This window comes from Varanus komodoensis, unplaced genomic scaffold (genome assembly GCF_004798865.1).
Source record: "Varanus komodoensis strain SLA01 unplaced genomic scaffold, ASM479886v1 scaffold25, whole genome shotgun sequence".
Classification (NCBI taxonomy): Eukaryota; Metazoa; Chordata; class Lepidosauria; order Squamata; family Varanidae; genus Varanus; species Varanus komodoensis.
The window spans coordinates 11,265,944-11,283,822 of record NW_025335661.1 but is presented as its reverse complement, the minus strand read 5'-3'; the positions used below and the strand labels follow the sequence as shown (position 1 = coordinate 11,283,822).

The window sequence follows — 17,879 nt, the reverse complement described above, 5'->3', positions numbered from 1 at the left end:
CAGTTTACTTTCAGATATATTGCAGACTAGCACAGACCTGTATTACAGCATATTTAATTTTCAGATGACATTACTGCTTTCCCACTAATTCTGAATTTTAACATTTCCAGGAAGTTTACCATGAAAAGCATATCAAGAGATTTTGGGAAAAAGCCAAACATATGATCAAACCTATAAAAATTGTTGGACCTGAAGAATACCTGAGTCAAGCTGATGCTAGGAACATGGGAATGTAATGTTATATTTTAATTGTTTTTCATTTAAATGTTCATTTTAATGCAAAGACCATGCTGAGTGGAATCAAAATAAGCAAGCAACAGCTTGTTTATGATGTTTCCAATGACGTATTTCATTTATGAGCAATGTCTGTGCTTATTTGTAGGATTTTTTCTTGTTTGCCAGGGTATATGATTAATCACTGTGATTCCCACTTATGTTTCTGAACTAGAGAAGATAATAGTTTATGTTGAAATAGAGGAGATGTTGTGGATTATTCATCACTGTCTCTGCTAAGAACATTACTGTATTTTTAGTTTATTTTGTAAAAATATTATGCTACTTTTCAATAGAAGCCTCTAGAAAAATAATAATGCAACAATAAAAACCAACAGAATTGCAGGAAGAAGAGCAATAAAAACAGAGAAACTGCAAGAATGAAATAAATCACCCATTAAAAGTTTAGGAAGATAAAATGTCTTCATTTGGCATTAAAAGACTAGTAAAGCGGGCAAAAATTGTGAAGCTCCAGAACATCAAAAAGTGCTGTTTCTAATCACTGTCTACCTCCAAGAGTGTCAAAAATATTTGAGCATGAGAACTCAGTGCAGAAAACATCCGTGCTCAAATACTTCTGAGCAGAATTAATCCTACTTGCAAGTTTTCATAGGGCTTTGCTCATCTGATCCTTCTTGCCCCATAGGCCAGAAACTTATCGCTGAGGCATGGGAAACTAGCTGCAGTAGCAATAGCAATGGTGATTGAAATTATGTCCTAGAGTTCCCAGTGGGAAGTGGATGTTATGCCCAATGAAGATAGGTGTTTTCCTTTGGTGGAAATAGCAAAAGTGACAACAGTTTTCCATCATATAGTCTGGGATTTATTTTCCTAGTCCTCAGGGGGAAAAGTTGATCTGCCAGGATGCTGGGATCACTCTCTACCATCTTCTCTTGCCCCAACAGTTAGTTCCTTGTTCTTGGGGAAGGAGAGGTGGTAGAGGTTGGCACTTGGTGAGCTCCTTAAACCTTTGCATGCTGACAACACCTTTAAGATTTTGTGAATATTAATTTGAAACATGAGCAAAGGTACAGTTAGTAGAATGGTCATGTTATAGGCCAGTAATGGCGAACCTTTTAGAGACCAAGTGCCCAAACTGCAACCCAAAACCCACTTATTTATTGCAAAGTGCTAAACTGCAATAAAACCTGAAAACTGAGGGTTTAGTTTAGAAAAAACACCTCACAGCCAGTCCAAGCAAATATATATATATATATCCTTGGCAGTGCACTGACCGGCCTTGCGAAAGCTCGGACAAGCCGTGGCTAATGAGGCTCGTGACATCATCGCCTGGCACTGCTACTCCTTCCGAGCATGCGCATGGCCCCTATGTGCGCTGTTATCCGATGCTCAGTTGCTGGGGCAATGCGGGGGCAACTTGGCTCATGTGCTGACAGAGGGGGCTCTGTGTGCCCACTGTGGCATCCGTACCATAGGTTTGCCATCACTGCTCCAAGCTATTGGAATTTTTAAATAGGAGACATCTTTTTGTAGATCTTAAAGTTTCAGTGTGTGTTTAAGTCAATAGCATTCTTAAATATGGATATAAAATAACTTAATGTGTAGCTGATATCCATTCAAGCGAGTTCTGTAACATGTTCAGTCAAGTTCTGCTGCTTCTTTCCTGTTAGTTCCACATACACTATCCATTCCTGTAAACCAAGATGCTTCATATTGAAGCATCCAGATGTGACTGTTGACCACTTAAGGTACAATCACCAACACTTGATCCTGGAGTCTTATGGTCATCCTATTCAGGGTAGGAGGAATAATGGATGCAATTTTTACTTCCTCATTCTCCTTTCCTGCATTTTAGATAGACAGGGCCTGGGGAATTTCAGAAGATGAACGGTGGTGGAGATAACTCATATCCTCGACAGAGTGTATGTTCAGGCATCTCCAGTTTCTTCCACATTTTGCCCACCACATTTTCTTTCACCCCCTCTCAAAGGTTGAGTTCCATTCTCATAGAACTTTCTACACTGGCTGGAAGTGGGGTGTGCAATGGGGTCAAAGTTCCAATTCCGACTTTGAGGTCAGAGCACAATTTCCATTCTCGGAATCAGGAATCCAAAATAGTTTCTGGCCCTCAGTCATTATCTAAAAGCTATCTGAGTGCTTCCCAAGTCATTAAGCTATTCCAAATAACAGCCAGGTTATTGGTAAGATTACCATAAATGTCTGCAGGGTAATTTCCGCAGAGGGTTGTGGAAACCAGCTCAAATCACATGACTGTAGGGACACACTATCTGAAGTTGTACTCTACCCCTAAGTTACAGTCTGGTCCATTTCCAGATCTATGAAAAATCACACTGCTCTTTAATCCAAATGGCCATTTCAAAGAACAGTGAGGATTGATTCATTCCATGTATGACTTGCAGCTGGTTTCTGTCTCCTCAGAGGCCACACAAAATTAAGCAACATGCTATAGATTATGATTAGGAAAAAAGTACTATAGATGGGAACATTCATAACATTAGACAAATGATAAATATAGTACAGATTTCATGATGAGCTCTTAAATTGTGTTCTACCCTTACATTGAGGGAGATGAACTTTCTACTACACACATCTCTACCTGCAGAAAGCAATCTGTATATACCTAAGTATAAAGTATTGTGTTGCTTATTTTTATTTAAATTAAATCATATCACTTTGCCAAAATAGTTCAAAGCAGGTTTTAGAAAATTGCAAGCAGAAACTGTAAAAGATAAACCCAGCAAAACCCAGGATATGTTGTTTGACTACAAAAACAGCTCTCTCACCTTCCTTTCTCCTTCCCAATTAATTAACTAAAACATTTGTTGCTTTAAATTGTTTACTCTAATAGCTGAGTTGCCAATAGGGGTGTCTAATCAAACATAGTTCTTACATTTGCTTATTCTGTATTTCGCTAGAAGTGTCTGTTTAAAGCTATGGCAAGCTGTTTGGAATTAGACATTTTTACAGGGCTAATGACTTTCCTTTATTTTCTTCTTCAAGGGATATCTGTCGGCAGAATAAAGAATGTGACTATTATTTCAGCATAGATGCAGATGTCGTTTTAACAAATCCAAAGACTTTAAAACTCCTCATAGAACAAAATAGGTAGGTGAGGTTTGCAGAGTAATTCCCTGATGTAACTTTATCATGGAAGGAAGGACACCATTTCTTACAGTGGAGAATATTTGTACACTCCTTTATGTGAAAGCTTTCTTGTCATCATGATTTTGGATGGTGCTGTTAATGTATGCTGTGTTTTGTCACTGAGGTTGGTGGTATTGATGTGCTACATGCATATTATTTGTGCACTGTGACATAAAGACATGTTTTCAGAACATTTGCTACAGGTTAAGTTTAATGACAATGTGTCTGTAAGTGAAAGAATCCATTTTGATACGTGTTACTCAAAGACATAAAGAACTACTTTTAATTCATCTTGGCAAGTACTTTTGCTCTGATTCGCAGCAACTCTGCAAGATCTTGAACAGAGGTCTTCTCCAGCTATGGACTTGGAAGAGACAGAGTGTGAGATCTTTCCTATGGAAAGCATGTTGTGGGGCTCTCCATAGGCTTGGAACCACTCCAGTTCCTTTTACTTGGATTTGGTGCCTGAGATCTTCATGCTTAGTTGCTGAGGACTATCCTTCCTTCCTTCCTTCCTTCCTATAAACCAAGAAGAATGCAGTCTTTTGGTTGTTCAGACAAAAAATAAATCCTATGACATTCAACATTCCTTAGCAAGCAGTGCACCTTAAATATTTCAAGAATCTTTCTTCTTCTCTGGAGCTCTGCTACACCAGTTTCTTCACCATCTCTCACTGGGTTATATCCAATGTTAGTCCAACATAAGGGAGCCTTATGGCTAATGAGGTGGGATAAAAAGCTAATAAATAAATAACTTAAATCCCATACATTTTAATGGTCTACTTTAAGTTGGCACTAATATTCAGTACAAACCTCTGTCTTCCTCCTTTTCCCTTAGTATTTGTTGCTGCTTTTAAGACTGAAGCTGTCCCACCTGTCCATCACACACCTCTGCTTTCTTGCTCTGGCCCTTGTCCAATGCAGCTGGATTTAATTTGAGCCAGCTGTCCTGAGCTGTGAGCCAAATCTCTCACTCTCTCTCCCTCTCCCCTCGCATCTCCCTCTCCCCCCACATGCTTACTTCCTGAAACTGTCACATAACAAATAGGCATTATATTCCAGTGATAGAAATGTCTGTATTCTGACAGTAATCTTATAAGGAAGTGGCTAGAAGCAATGGCTGGAATCTAAAGAGGTCTTTGGTATCAGTATGTAACTGTTCTGTATTTCCTGATTCCCTGCAGTTACTCAATTATACAGCTACATATTGTGTGTGTGTTTATTATTTATTTACTATTCATTAGATTTATATCCCCTCCACACACATATATAATATTTATATACCTCTCTCTCAGATAGATAGATAGATAGATACACACACACACACACACACGCCTCATGTTTTACTTCTAAAAGAATCAAAGTGTTAGCACTTATTAATGTCCTACTTAACCGTTTTTGAACAGAAAGATGATTGCTCCTCTTGTAACACGTCATGGGAAACTCTGGTCCAACTTTTGGGGTGCACTAAGTGCTGATGGATATTATGCTCGATCTGAAGACTATGTGGATATTGTCCAAGGAAACAGAATGTGAGTTACCTTTGTCCTGTTAAGTAATTTTGCATTTGGATATGTATCAAACAACAATGGTTGATACCTATCCACATGAACATTGCACACAAACATGCAATGTTTGATCCATATCCATATTTATTAGCGTTTGACTAGCAAATATGAATACTAGCAGCTTCAGATATTAGAGAGATAGGGTTGCCAATGGGGGAAGAGATTGTTCTGTATTTTACAGAACCAATTTATTTGATGTGTGATTATGATTTATTTCTGTACCTCCCAATAACTGAAGTTCTCTGGGTAGTTCACAACAACACATAAAGTACAATAAATGCATTCAGAAATTCAGATAATGATAAAAACATCATCCATTTTACTATAAAATTTAAAACCAAATGTGAACAATTACAACAGCTAGTGCAAGTGAAAACAACCAGACCTGTTAAATGGCTGACATAATGTTACACTGTACCATTTAGAGCTATAAAATGCCTTGTCATAGAGAACAAACTTACCCTGGTGCTGGATGGATAGTGAAGTTGGTGTCATGTTGCAGGGCCTCATTGTGGGCAGGTTGATCCGTAGGTGTTGGTCTGCCACTGAGAAGACACTGCTTGTTGTCACCAAGCAAGCTTACCTTGGAGGTGGTAGTCAGAGACAGGCCCTGGAAAGTGACTGTAGTAGGGAGATTTCAGCTGGGAGAGATGTTTGGCCAAGTATTGTAGACCCAAGCCATTGTTCGGTGTGTGTTGTTGTACATGGGATTGACTCTTTCTTCACTGAAGGTTTTCAAAAGTTGAAGGACAGATATGAGGGTCTAACTTTTGGGTGCATAATACCTATAGCATATTGTGATATCGTGTAGTACCCCAGCCCTTCCCTTGCCCATCTCAAACACTGAGAAAAAGACCCTTGGTAATAAGTAATTTATGTAACATTTTCACAGTTTCATGCAGACCCATTTGAAGCCATCTTAGAATTCTGCCTCGTTTGGAAGAAGTTGGCCACATTTCCAGTTCAGACAAAATGAGAATCCCTGGTTAGTTTGTTCTCACACATGGAAGAGGAAAGAAATTGTATGAGTGGCACTGCCAAAAAGTCTCCATTACATCTTTCCTAGTCATGTGACTATTACGCATAACTCCATTTACCTTGCTTTCACAGAGGTGTATGGAATGTCCCTTTTGTAGCTAATATATACTTGATCAAAGGACAGACTCTGAGATCTGAGCTGAAAGACAGAAACTACTTTGCACGTGACAGACTGGATTCTGACATGGCCCTCTGCAGAAATGTCAGGGAAATGGTAAGATGCATGTGATACAGCTGCTTTGAATATGTCTTGCTACACTTTGGTTGTTACTCTTCCTTTCAAATGAAATGTACTAGCCAATTTTGGGGAGTTAAAATCATTTTTGTTAGTTCTTACCATAATTACAATGGCAGCAGTTTAACTAATTTACATTGTAGTTCTTTTACTTAAGATACTTGACATTCATTAATATTATATGCTGTCAAGTTCTGGTTCTGAATGCAAAATTACTTTTTATAATGTTAACTTATTAGTATCTATTTCATATGGTTATGCACTGATTTTCTTTTTCTAAATTGTGGTCTTCCATTAATGAAAAATGGCAAACCCTGTGTATTATTTGAAATTCGTAATAGCACCGATGTCACATTGCTGCATTTTAGAATTGTCTTTTTCAAGGGCATGAATGATTGATTCTATTACTTCAAGGCAGATTAAATTTTGCTAAACAGGAGCAATGCTCCTTGTCATTAATAGCATCGAATAGATGTTAGTGTGATGAGAACGTTATATGAATATCATTGCAATACAAATGTAAATCTGTATTTGTACTGATATTTACATTAGTTCCAGAGCAGAAACAAATGACAGCTATTTCCAGGCAATGTAGCATTGAAAAATAATTTTGCTGAATTGAACAAGAAAAGTTGGCAAGTATTAAACTTTATTCCCTCCTTTAACAAGGCATGATTTTCTTTTGTTCATACTCATTCTCCAGAATAGCCCAATCAACATTCTGTTGTTCTCAACCTTCAGTTATTGCAATCTGTCCTTACCATGTGTTCATGTTCAACTAATCTGACTTGGTGGCTTATCAGGAAAAAAACCCAGCACCTTTTCTTATTCTCATGCTGTGAAGCAGCCTGGTAGAGCTTGTTTTTGTGTTGTTGTTTTTATGGCACAGATAAGGAGCTGCTAGATTGCATTTTTAACCTGTACATGATAAGCTTTGCTTGGAGCTGCATGCTGTTTGCAAAGGTTCCTTGAGCATACTAGCTTTTGACTAAAGGAGATTGTTTATCTAACATGGCAGCAGAAACCTAATACAGCTGTAAGCATGCAAAAGAGAAGAACAATTTTTAAGTCAACTGATGTGGTGCTTCTCCTCCTTCATTTTAGAACTTGCAAAGGGAAAAAGACTCCCCTTCTGTGGAAACATTCCATATGCTCAGACCCCCAAAGGTTTTGCACTTTTTTATTCATTTATTACAATGCGGTATTATTCTCCTAGAGGAAGAGTTTCACTCCTCTTCCAGTCTCATAATAATAATTGGATGCATCTTTTTGTCTTGACTTTTTACAAAATGAGTCTGCTTTTTGGTGACCATCCAAAAAGATAAGGTTCAATCCTAAGGTCATGGAAAACAGATGTTAGTGACATTCTGCAAATGCTTGTGCAAGAGTTCATGTAGTGATATATTACCTGGCTTCTGTAGGTAATTCTTACACATCCACTTGCACAATGTCTTGCCAAGCCATTTGCAGAAGCAAATGGATATAGCTTTAATTTTCCTCAGATGTCCTACTTTTGCTGCAACTCCCATCATCCTTAGGCAACATGACCAGTGGTGCAAGATGATGGGATTCGTTCAAACATTTCTGATATATGTGGGGAGAAAGCCCTTTACAAACTAAAGATACCTTATGTGTGTAGAATGGCACCTTTCAGTGTGACCTTAGCCAATTTTCCACAATTTTGAAAGTTTAAGCTAGTATGTTTGTATACTTAACTGTGTATACAATTGCAAGAAGCACAAAATATGTACCCTGTACCTGCCCTATTTTAACAGCCACATTTGGTGTGGCATAATTACCAAATATTGCTTTCCTCCTTCTAATATACAGTGTTCTCGGATGTAGCTCCCTACCGGTAAAACAAAACTGTCCACATCCTGAGAATCTTTAATTTTGATACAACATGCAGTAGCACATGCTGGCAATGATACACTCTGTGATGCAGTCTCTATTAGTTTTGCTGGAATGACTGTAATTTCCTCTGAGAAAATGTATACTGAGTAATTCTTTCACCCTGTGCCATTTCTATTTACTACTTAAAATGCAAACTATGTGGTCTGGTTAAGGTGCAATTGCATCACCTCCCAATATTGTCTGGGGAGGGGGTGGAAACAGAAGATTATTTGATGTCTCCACCCCATTATTTGATGTCTCCTTTGGCTGTGGACTCCAAATGCAGAGCTCTTTCCAGCACCACCCCATAGCCGGGGTAGAAAGAATTGCACTGGTTGCTTCTCTGAGGTCAGAAACATATCCAAATGAAACCCCAGCCTCCTTGCCTTCCCATCCATGGCACTTTATTTGGACAGTTGAAAATGAAGTGCAGGGCAGCAGAAATCACTGTACCTCAAAGCCTCTATTGAATGCTCCCAAGTCTCCATGTCCAGAGGCTGATGTTCATTGAGCATACAGGTGTTAGACTGCACCTAAATAAATCAATGAGGCCATTCCACATCACAGAACAGGTCATGGAAAAGACTACAGCTAGTGGTATGAAGCTACATTTCAAAATGAGCATGATTACTATGACAGAGTAGTACGATCTTTAGAATATACTGCTAAAACAAGTGAGACCTCCTTCAAGTCATCCAAAAAAAGAAAAAAATCATTTAGTTACATGCCTATAACTGGGTACATTTCAGTGGTCCATGGTGTGGAGGCCAAGTTAGCCAATCTCCATTGTCTGTTCCAGCCTTAGAATAATGTTGTTGCTTAATAAAGGTTGCTTGCGGTTCCCCTAACAAACGTTTTATCACTCCCCTGTTTTGAAGAAAGAGGGTGAGCCTATACTGTGGTTTTCTCATTTGATATGAGAAATTATGTCTTTAAAGCAGTAACAATATCTTAAATACACCCACTATCGGTAGCATGTTTTACCACTGCATTTTCCAGTTCTATGCTGAAGCAACTCCATTGAAAGTAATGGAGCATAGCACTGGACAGTGGTGTGGTGTATTTTTGTCATGGAGAGAAGTGTTAAATAAGCTCTATTTAGCTACTTGTGAAAAAGATCTTTGATGCAGCTTTCTATATTTATTAATAAGAGCCATGAACTCAGTACATTTAATATATTACTAAGATATGCTTCAACTTCTTTGTTTCTTTATTTTTTCTTGTGACTTTCACAAAAACAAGACAAAATCTAAATTTTAAAAAGAAAATATGCAAATATTTATATAATTGTATAGATGTAAATGTATCAATTATATGTATGGTCTGCCAAGGCAGACCAAATATCCATATATATGCCCATTTACTAGTGGCATCTGTATGACATTCACTCAGATCATGAAAGTGTCATTAGGTCAATAATCCAGTGCAATACATAAGGTGAGCATTTATCTTTCCAGTGTGGTATCAGCCTTTATCCACTGAAAAATCCAGGCCCATTCACAACACCTTAACTTCCATGACAGATAGATAATTTAAGAAAATGTATACATTAGAAAACATTAAAGAGCATTCCAATACGAAATTCACATATATTGTCATCGACATCTTTGTAGAAGAAAAGTAGACTTACACTGAACCCTTAAAAATGCCAGAATTGGTATATGTGTGTGCAATAATATAGCCAGAAATACTATTTTTGATTCTGTATTCTAAGCACCTGGAGACATTTACAAACATCTGCTTCCTTAGCAACACAGAAGCAAAACAGGCATGTCCTTGTGGAAGAGGTATCCATTATCATTTACGATATGAAGTTGCTATCATTGCCTTTGTTCAGCAGCTGCTGCCCACATTGATCCTACTATCTTTGGGCAGTGGTAATCAGTGTGAGTGCACATCAGTGGATATCATCTGGCTTGTACATGCCACTAGATCTGCCAGAAAAAGCAAATGTCTCGAAGCACGCTCATTCCAGATAGTGGAAGTCATTGTATTGGGCATGACAAGCACAACTGTATCTCTGATTGAAACTAAAGATATGATACGTTGGTCTAGAAAAAGAAAATACTCTTCCTACATTCATTTCCTAGTTTGACATCATAGAGTTTTTGCTGTAGTTCTACATTAATTTTGGTTTTCATACTTGTTCAAATGTTATATCGACGTTTCTGGTTTTCATCTTATTTATAAAATTAACAACTTTGAGATTCACATTTCATTACAGCTGAACTCATCAAAGGAACCCACAGGAAATGGACTGAAATAGTCCATGTTATTCAGACACAGACTTCATTCTTAGAAAACTTTTTATCTGAATTAATCAAATTCATATTTTTGAATATTTATTCTCAGGACAGCTACTTTAAAAATTAATGTTAACACATTAAAAAGGTTTAAAAAAATCTCCTTTGATGATAGTTTGTCACCCATTAAATCATAATCCAGAGTTCTATGCATGCATCTCTGATATAAACATGGAAATCATGTGCAGGGACTTCCCTTCATTGCCATGGATTTGGAATGTTCTGTGTCAGCCTTCCCAACCCAGTGGTGTCCAGATGTTTTGAACATTAACCCCATCCACAATAGTGAGGAATCCTAAGGGTTGTCGTGCAAAGCATCTGGAGACCACCAGGTTGTAGGAACCTTCTACATATGCACAGTGAAAGTCTTCCATTGCAGGCACTGGCTGTAAAAAGAAAAGCATCCAATAGCCTTTTCATTCAAAGAATCCATCCTTTGTTCACAACCTGTGAGCAGGCAGTTAGTGCTATAGCATCTCTATATCTTCCCAAAGAACCTTACCTAGTTAGAATTTTGTAGAAAGACAAGTGCCATTTGTACAGAGTTTTGTTGCTTTTACAATGGACTGATACCGAATGAGTCTTGAATGAGCAGAAGAAGAATGTAGGGTTGGCTCTGTATTAAGTTAATTGAACTTAACATCCGTTGATTCAATAGGAAGTAACTCAAGTTGTGACTACCTTTGGCCCCTCTCATTTCATTGAGCCTGCTCAGAGTATGACCAGCTCTGGATCCAACTCAGTTTCTTCAGCATTTCCAAATGTTAAGTGCATTCACTAATATAAGAATGTTTCTGTCTGGTGGTAGGGTATCTTTATGTACATCACTAACAGACATGAATTTGGAAGACTTTTATCAACTGCGAACTACAATACTTCTCACCACAGTAATGATCTCTGGCAGATTTTTGAAAATCCTGTGGTATGTATGCACTAAAATACATTTCTAGTTTTTTATCTTTATGTTTGTTTTAAAGTTGCTATTCTTTTTGTTAGTTAAAAAAAGCTAAAAAAGAAGGAATGTACCCTAGTGTCACACTTCCAGTTTAATTTTTTAACTGAATTTGTTTGCCATGGTTTCATTGTTCGATCTGAAGAAAAACTAAGTGCTCCAATGATGATTCCAGATTTAAAAAAATCAGCTAAGTTAGGCATTATCCTATTTCATTTGTAAATTTATTTTCTGTTCACCAGAAAACAAATATATGAATGTAGAAAAGACAGAATAACGGCACTTTTTATTTTGACTTGGAAGCTCTCTGTCTAGAAGCATTCTAAGCAATTCTGTGCAGTTTCAAAACCTAACAAGCAATTTTTAATTCCAATTACTCTTTCCAGGACTGGAAGGAAATCTACATAAATCCCAACTATTCAAAAATCTTCACTGAAAATATAGTTGAGCAGGTAGGTGGAAATTTTCCTTGACAAGGGTCTTACAGTGTGCACAGGGCAATTAGTACTGCAATTCATGTAGAGAGAATAAATACTCTAGTCATGGTTGTCCTGTGTTATCTATGCTGTTTTTTGTGTCTTTTCACAGACAATAATTGGTTGTTTTTTGTTTGTCTGTTGAAGGAAGTATAACAGTAATGTAATCTGCACAAATATAGAAGCATTTAGTGCTACTCTTTCATCTTTTTAAAAGCTGCTGTTTTGACATAGGCAGTGACATATTGGACCGGTGAACCTTGGACAACTCACTCCTAATTATTTTGGCAGAAGGTGCCCTTTTATCACCCTGAATTCTGTACAATTTTGCTGTGTGTGGGTGTGAAAGCTGGACAGTGAAGAAAGCTGACAGGAAGAAAATTGTTACATTCAAAATATGATGCTTGCAGAGAGTTTTGCAAATACACAGGAGTAATGGAAAGACAAATGAGGGAGCCCTAGATCAAATCAAGCAAGAACTTTCTGTGGAAGAAAAAAATATACAACTGAAGCTGTCATCTCTTAGGCACATCACAAGAAGGCAAAACTCACAGGAAAAGACATTCATGCTAGGGAAAGTGGGAAACAGCGGAAGAGGAAGACCAGATATTGAGACTGATGGACTCCATAAAGAAAGGCACAACCTTGGTTTAGAAGAGATGAACAGGGCTGTCAAAGATAGGAGCGTTTAGAGGGCATTCATTCATAGGCTGACAGGAAGTCAGAGACAGCTTGATAGCACACAACATTTCTTTGCACTGACCTTTTGATTAGTTCTAAAATGCTCTTCCGGGTAGCTTTAAAATGTTTGCTGAAATAATACTTAAACCATGTTCAATATTATAAAGCTAATTATGCCAAAAACAAGGGCAAAAATACATTTCAGCAATGAGGTGGATTTTTGTGTAATTAAATATTTACAGTTTACACTGTAAATCTAAAAATTGTACTCTTTTGTTTTAATTGCCATTGTTCAACATTTCATAAATAGTGACAATGGTGCTTAAATAAATAGTTTAACTATAGCTAAATAGTTTTAAAGGATTGCTTTGCTTTGCTCCAAATGATACAATTTTGATGTGGGTGGGCTATGAAGATCCATGAAAAATGAATTGTGGCCAGTACTAATGAAAGTGTAAGTCTGCTTGTAGTTTACACTGGAAGAGTAATGATTATTAGCACAAGGCAACATATGCCTGAAAGCAACGCAGGAACCTACTTGGGTTCATTTCAGGCCAGGCTGCGAGTTGTGCCGTGATGAAAAAAATCCCCACATATTTTTTTGATCATTTTCATTCAATTAATGAAAAGTAATTCAGAGAAGAAGAAATTACTGAGACATCTTATGAGTTTGCATACATGTTCTTATGAGATGGCCAAGCAGTGTGTCTGACTGTGTGATTCAGTACGATCAAAAAGACCACTAACAAATCCTTCAGAAAAATAAAGGCCTCTTACATTAGGAAAAGAAAATGTTCAGGGAATTGGAGGTTAGATTTTGACACACTTTACCTCTGCCTCTTGTGGGTACAACACAGCCCCCTTGCACATGGATGTGAAAATGTGCATGCACACACGCATGCACATGTGCACACACAAGCACAACTACAGGCCTTGCAGGGAAGCAGTCATGTTATCAGCACTTGCATTAGAGGTGAGAGTACAGTCAACTGCCACGGCCCTTCCCTCTGGGCAAGGTGCTGAACCCTGCAGACCTGGACAGCTGCTGGATAGGCAAGCATTGCTAGGCAAGTCAATCTAGGGGTAAATGCTAAGCCAAGCACAAAGTGCTAACCTCAGTCTGCGTTTGCTTCCCACTTACAGCCATGCCCAGATGTGTTTTGGTTCCCCATATTTTCTGAAACAGCTTGTGACGAACTGGTTCAAGAGATGGAACATTTCGGCCAATGGTCTGGTGGAAAGCACCATGTAAGCATAATTTCTGGGAACTCTTTACATTACCATAATGAAGTATGCATAGTTGACAAAGGCAAGCATTATCCAATCCTTCTGCCCATGCAGAGCAGTACTGCTGGCTGCTACTGTTGGAAGTTCCTTTGGGAATCCCATTGCTAGCGACAGTCAGCGTACTGCTTCCAGCAGGCACATGCACACATCCAAGGGCCAGAGGAGGACTTAATGGAGTCCACTCAGTTATGTAGAGCAGGGGTCCCCAGGCCGTGGACTGGTACCAGTCTGTGGCCTGTTAGGAACTGGGCAACACAGCAGGAGGTGAGCGGTGGGTGAGCAAGCAGAGCTTCATCTGTATTTGCAGCCGCTCCCCAGTGCTAGCATCACTGCTGGGAAGGGAAATTGGTGACAATTGTGCCTCTCCCTTGTTCATCAAAAAAATAAATAAAAAATAAATGCTCAGTTGCTTCAGAGACTTTCTGTAGATGGAAAGAGCCTTCCACCTGCAGCAGGCAGATCTGGATCCAACCCACTAATTGGAACATGATAGAAATAATTCTACAGTAAAACTGACAGTACAATAAAAACAACATTGCAGATACAAACGCACTATCAAAAATCATCTACAAGAACATTCATCATAGATTTAAACTGAAGTACACAATTAGTTTAGGTTTAACTCCATATTAAATTTTAACTTCATAAACATGATATGGAGTTAGGTTAGGGTTTTGAGCGTTGCTGTAGTATGAAATGCTAAATAAAATATTTAAGATGGCATTTTCTTCTAACAATGAATGATGTTGTTGTCATTTCGATTATTAAATTGTAAGTTGGATTATCAGCACCAGCATCTTTAAAGGAAGATGATGAATCATATGGAATTTCTTCATTTATCAGACTGTTCGAGCATAAAGATTTTTACGCCATGTACATTTAGTATCTACCAGTTAATTGGTGCAAAGAATAATGCTTTGTATTTTCAATTCCTTACCCAGTAAGTTTGATATGTCTGTCATTTTGTCCTCAAATGATGCAGGACGACTGTTTCATTTGTGTAGCAAGACATGTTAGAAGGTTTTAAGATATGAAGACTTAGATTGGCAAATGCTGCATATTTCATGTGGAAGCATAATCTTATGCCCAAAGAAGCAGGTCTAATAAAATATATAAGCTGATTCCAAATAATGTGAACTCCATGATGTCTTGTCATAGGACAGTCGCATTGCTGGAGGATATGAAAATGTTCCAACTGATGACATCCACATGAAACAAGTTGGCCTGGAAAAAGTATGGCTACACTTTATTAGAGAGTTCATAGCACCTGTTACACTAAAAGTATTTGCTGGCTACTATACAAAGGTAAGTTAAAAATATTCATCCAATATAAAGTGTATTGATGGAACATGGCTTAGGTACCTGTTACTTATACTACTATTCATTGAAATCTAAGGATAAGATTCATTAAAATCTAAGGAGGTCTCTTTTAATTCAGGACTCTCCATGAGAATGTTCTGAGAATTTTTCAGTGTGAGAGGTAGTCTTGCCTCTGTTATTTATGCAACTCCAAATAGGCATGAATCCCTCCAGGCTTTAAAAGACATAAGATGAAACAGAGATGGAAGCTGTGAGTGAAGGTGACATGGCACAAGCTGGGACAGAGATTGCATGAAAGGCACACGTAGCTGAAGCCAAACCGTAAATTTCAGCGTCTGTAGGAAAATGCTAGACATGCTAATTCCATCATGATGAGTTATCCTTTTTATAGAAAAACAACCATCTTTTAAATTGCTTTCTAGGGTCATGCCTTGCTGAACTTTGTTGTGAAATACACTACTGAAAGACAGCGTTCCCTCAGACCTCATCATGACTCATCTACATTTACCATCAACATTGCTCTCAACAAAGTTGGAGAAGACTTTCAAGTAAGTTTGGAGCATTTCCAGATTGCTTTTTGCAACATCTCAGCTGTAGCTCTGAAAAAATGTTTCTCACGGGTGCACTTAGGAGATACAGGTAAGAATATGGTACCAGATTAGTACATTTGGTTCTGGCCTAGGTTTTGGTAAAGTATTAGAATAGTGTTATTTGCATGATGCTAGGAGATGATGGGAGAGCACCATACTGGGGAAACCTAAGAAGACTTCCAGTTACAGTTGCCTAATTAAGATAGCAGGTAATATCCAGTTGTTCCCCATGGCCAGCACTAACAGCATTGTACAAGCATGCACTTATGCTTACATAATGTAACTAATGCTTGGTAGGGCAACATTGCTGTGCTGTGCTAGGGGTTTGTTTAAATAGGTACCCATGTATGATGTCAGTCCCGACACTGTACCCCCCGGATTGCCTAAAGAACTTTTGTTGAACTCTAAAATGTGTTTGACCTTGGTGTTCTCTATATTTCTCTTCCTAACAATCGCATGGACACAATTTGAACACAAAGAATGTTTATATTACATGAAAAATAGAACTGATAGAGGGACACTGGGAAAGGCTTCCTGGATTGGAATGGGAACCTCAAATGCTATAGGGAATTAAGATGCAATATCATCCAACTACAGTATATTGCTGGCCCAAATCCACACATTCATTGCAGAATGGGGTTGTAATGCCCGTTGTTGTTGTGGCCTGGAAAACTCCACTGGAAAACTCCCAGTTTCTATTTCTATCTGTGGGATTAATTAGAAGACCATGATCTAAGACTGTATTTCTGATTCTCTCATAGGGAGGTGGATGTAAATTTCTGAGGTACAACTGCTCAATTGAATCACCCAGGAAAGGATGGAGTTTCATGCATCCAGGAAGACTTACTCATTTGCATGAAGGACTTCCCATTTTGAAAGGAACAAGATACATTGCAGTATCATTCATTGATCCTTAATTTTATTTCCCTGGCCACTTACAAAGTTTGGCAATCAATGACAAACTCTTATTTATGATTCTTCTCCCAGAAGATGGTGACAAAAGAAGCTTCTTCTAGACAACTATGCTTTACTTCAGGCTAAAATATTGGGGAAGGAAAGGAATCAGCACTTGCAATAAACTGCTCTGAGCCTTGAGTTGCAAAGTAAATAATAATGATAATAATAATTCTTATCTCCCTTTTTGTTTTAAAGGGAGAGAAGATTCCCTGATACAGACAATCTATAAAGCATTTTTCATCCATAACATTATGAATAAATATCAAGGTGCATATCTTGAGAAGAAAAAAGCATTGGCTAAATATGAATTATATTCTAAGAAATAAATACTTTATAGATAAATGAAAAATATTGGCAAAAATGTATATGATTTATTAGAGTACTATGCAGTGACTCTAAAAGAAGAAATGAAGCAATAGGAAGTCTTTTCTGCTTCGCTAAAGTCCATTAATTGGACTGAGCTATTCTGAAAATAACTTTTTGCACCAACTCAGCTGTGGCAGTCCAAGTCCTTTTTATGGAAACTTTTCGGTACCAACTTGTCATAAAAACCAAATTTTCTACTCTTATTTAAAACTACTTGAATTTTGTATGAAATCAAAAACGTTGAAGTTGCTCTTTTAAAAACATGCAGGGTTTTTTGCCTTTTTTTTAAGGAATCAGTTTTAAATAATTCCTGCTGTGCCTACTGTTTGTAATTTAAAGGTTACACTTGAAAAATGCTAAAACCATGAAACCTGAGGTGCTAAAATAAATGCACATGTTTTTAAGTCTTAAAGGAAAATAAAGAACTTTTAAATTAAGTGAAAGTTTTGGTGTGCCTGTTTTTTGGAAAAAAATGCAGCATTTAGGCTCTGTTTTATAAGTAGTTTGTGCTAGTTTTATTTTAATTAAAATTACATTTTAGGGAGCTCTGAGCAAAACAAATATTTTGCATCTTTCCTTCAAACTTAGGCAGCTTACAGTAAAGAAGTTTGTTTTCCATTTTGGCTACCACAGTGACAAAGCTGCAGTAGACTAGCTTGCTGAAAGTACCTTAGTCAAGGAACACCTTCTGCATTCTACCCCTACAGGTCAAAAGGATGGGATTCTACTTCACAATGACTCCAGGAATCCTTGCAGAAAAGTACTTTAGCTTCTATTTTTTTCTAAGTAGTGGTTCAGAGTGGAAGGGTAGGCT

At 37.8% G+C, this 17,879-nt stretch overlaps 1 protein-coding gene across 2 annotated transcripts in view; it reads left to right on the top strand.

Moving 5' to 3' along the window:
- Positions 1-17,502, top strand: part of PLOD2 (procollagen-lysine,2-oxoglutarate 5-dioxygenase 2) — a 62,327-nt gene extending 44,825 nt beyond the window's left edge. For both annotated transcript variants that reach the window (XM_044432890.1, XM_044432891.1), the window contains exons 10-20: positions 111-232; positions 3,256-3,360; positions 4,806-4,931; positions 6,078-6,219; positions 7,345-7,407; positions 11,245-11,358; positions 11,775-11,840; positions 13,689-13,793; positions 14,991-15,137; positions 15,575-15,700; positions 16,504-17,502. In XM_044432890.1, coding sequence (XP_044288825.1) covers positions 111-232; positions 3,256-3,360; positions 4,806-4,931; positions 6,078-6,219; positions 7,345-7,407; positions 11,245-11,358; positions 11,775-11,840; positions 13,689-13,793; positions 14,991-15,137; positions 15,575-15,700; positions 16,504-16,659 — 1,272 coding nt within the window. In that variant the 3' untranslated portion in view covers positions 16,660-17,502. The remainder of the gene's footprint in view (positions 1-110; positions 233-3,255; positions 3,361-4,805; positions 4,932-6,077; positions 6,220-7,344; positions 7,408-11,244; positions 11,359-11,774; positions 11,841-13,688; positions 13,794-14,990; positions 15,138-15,574; positions 15,701-16,503) is intronic.
- Positions 17,503-17,879: the final 377 nt, after the last annotated feature.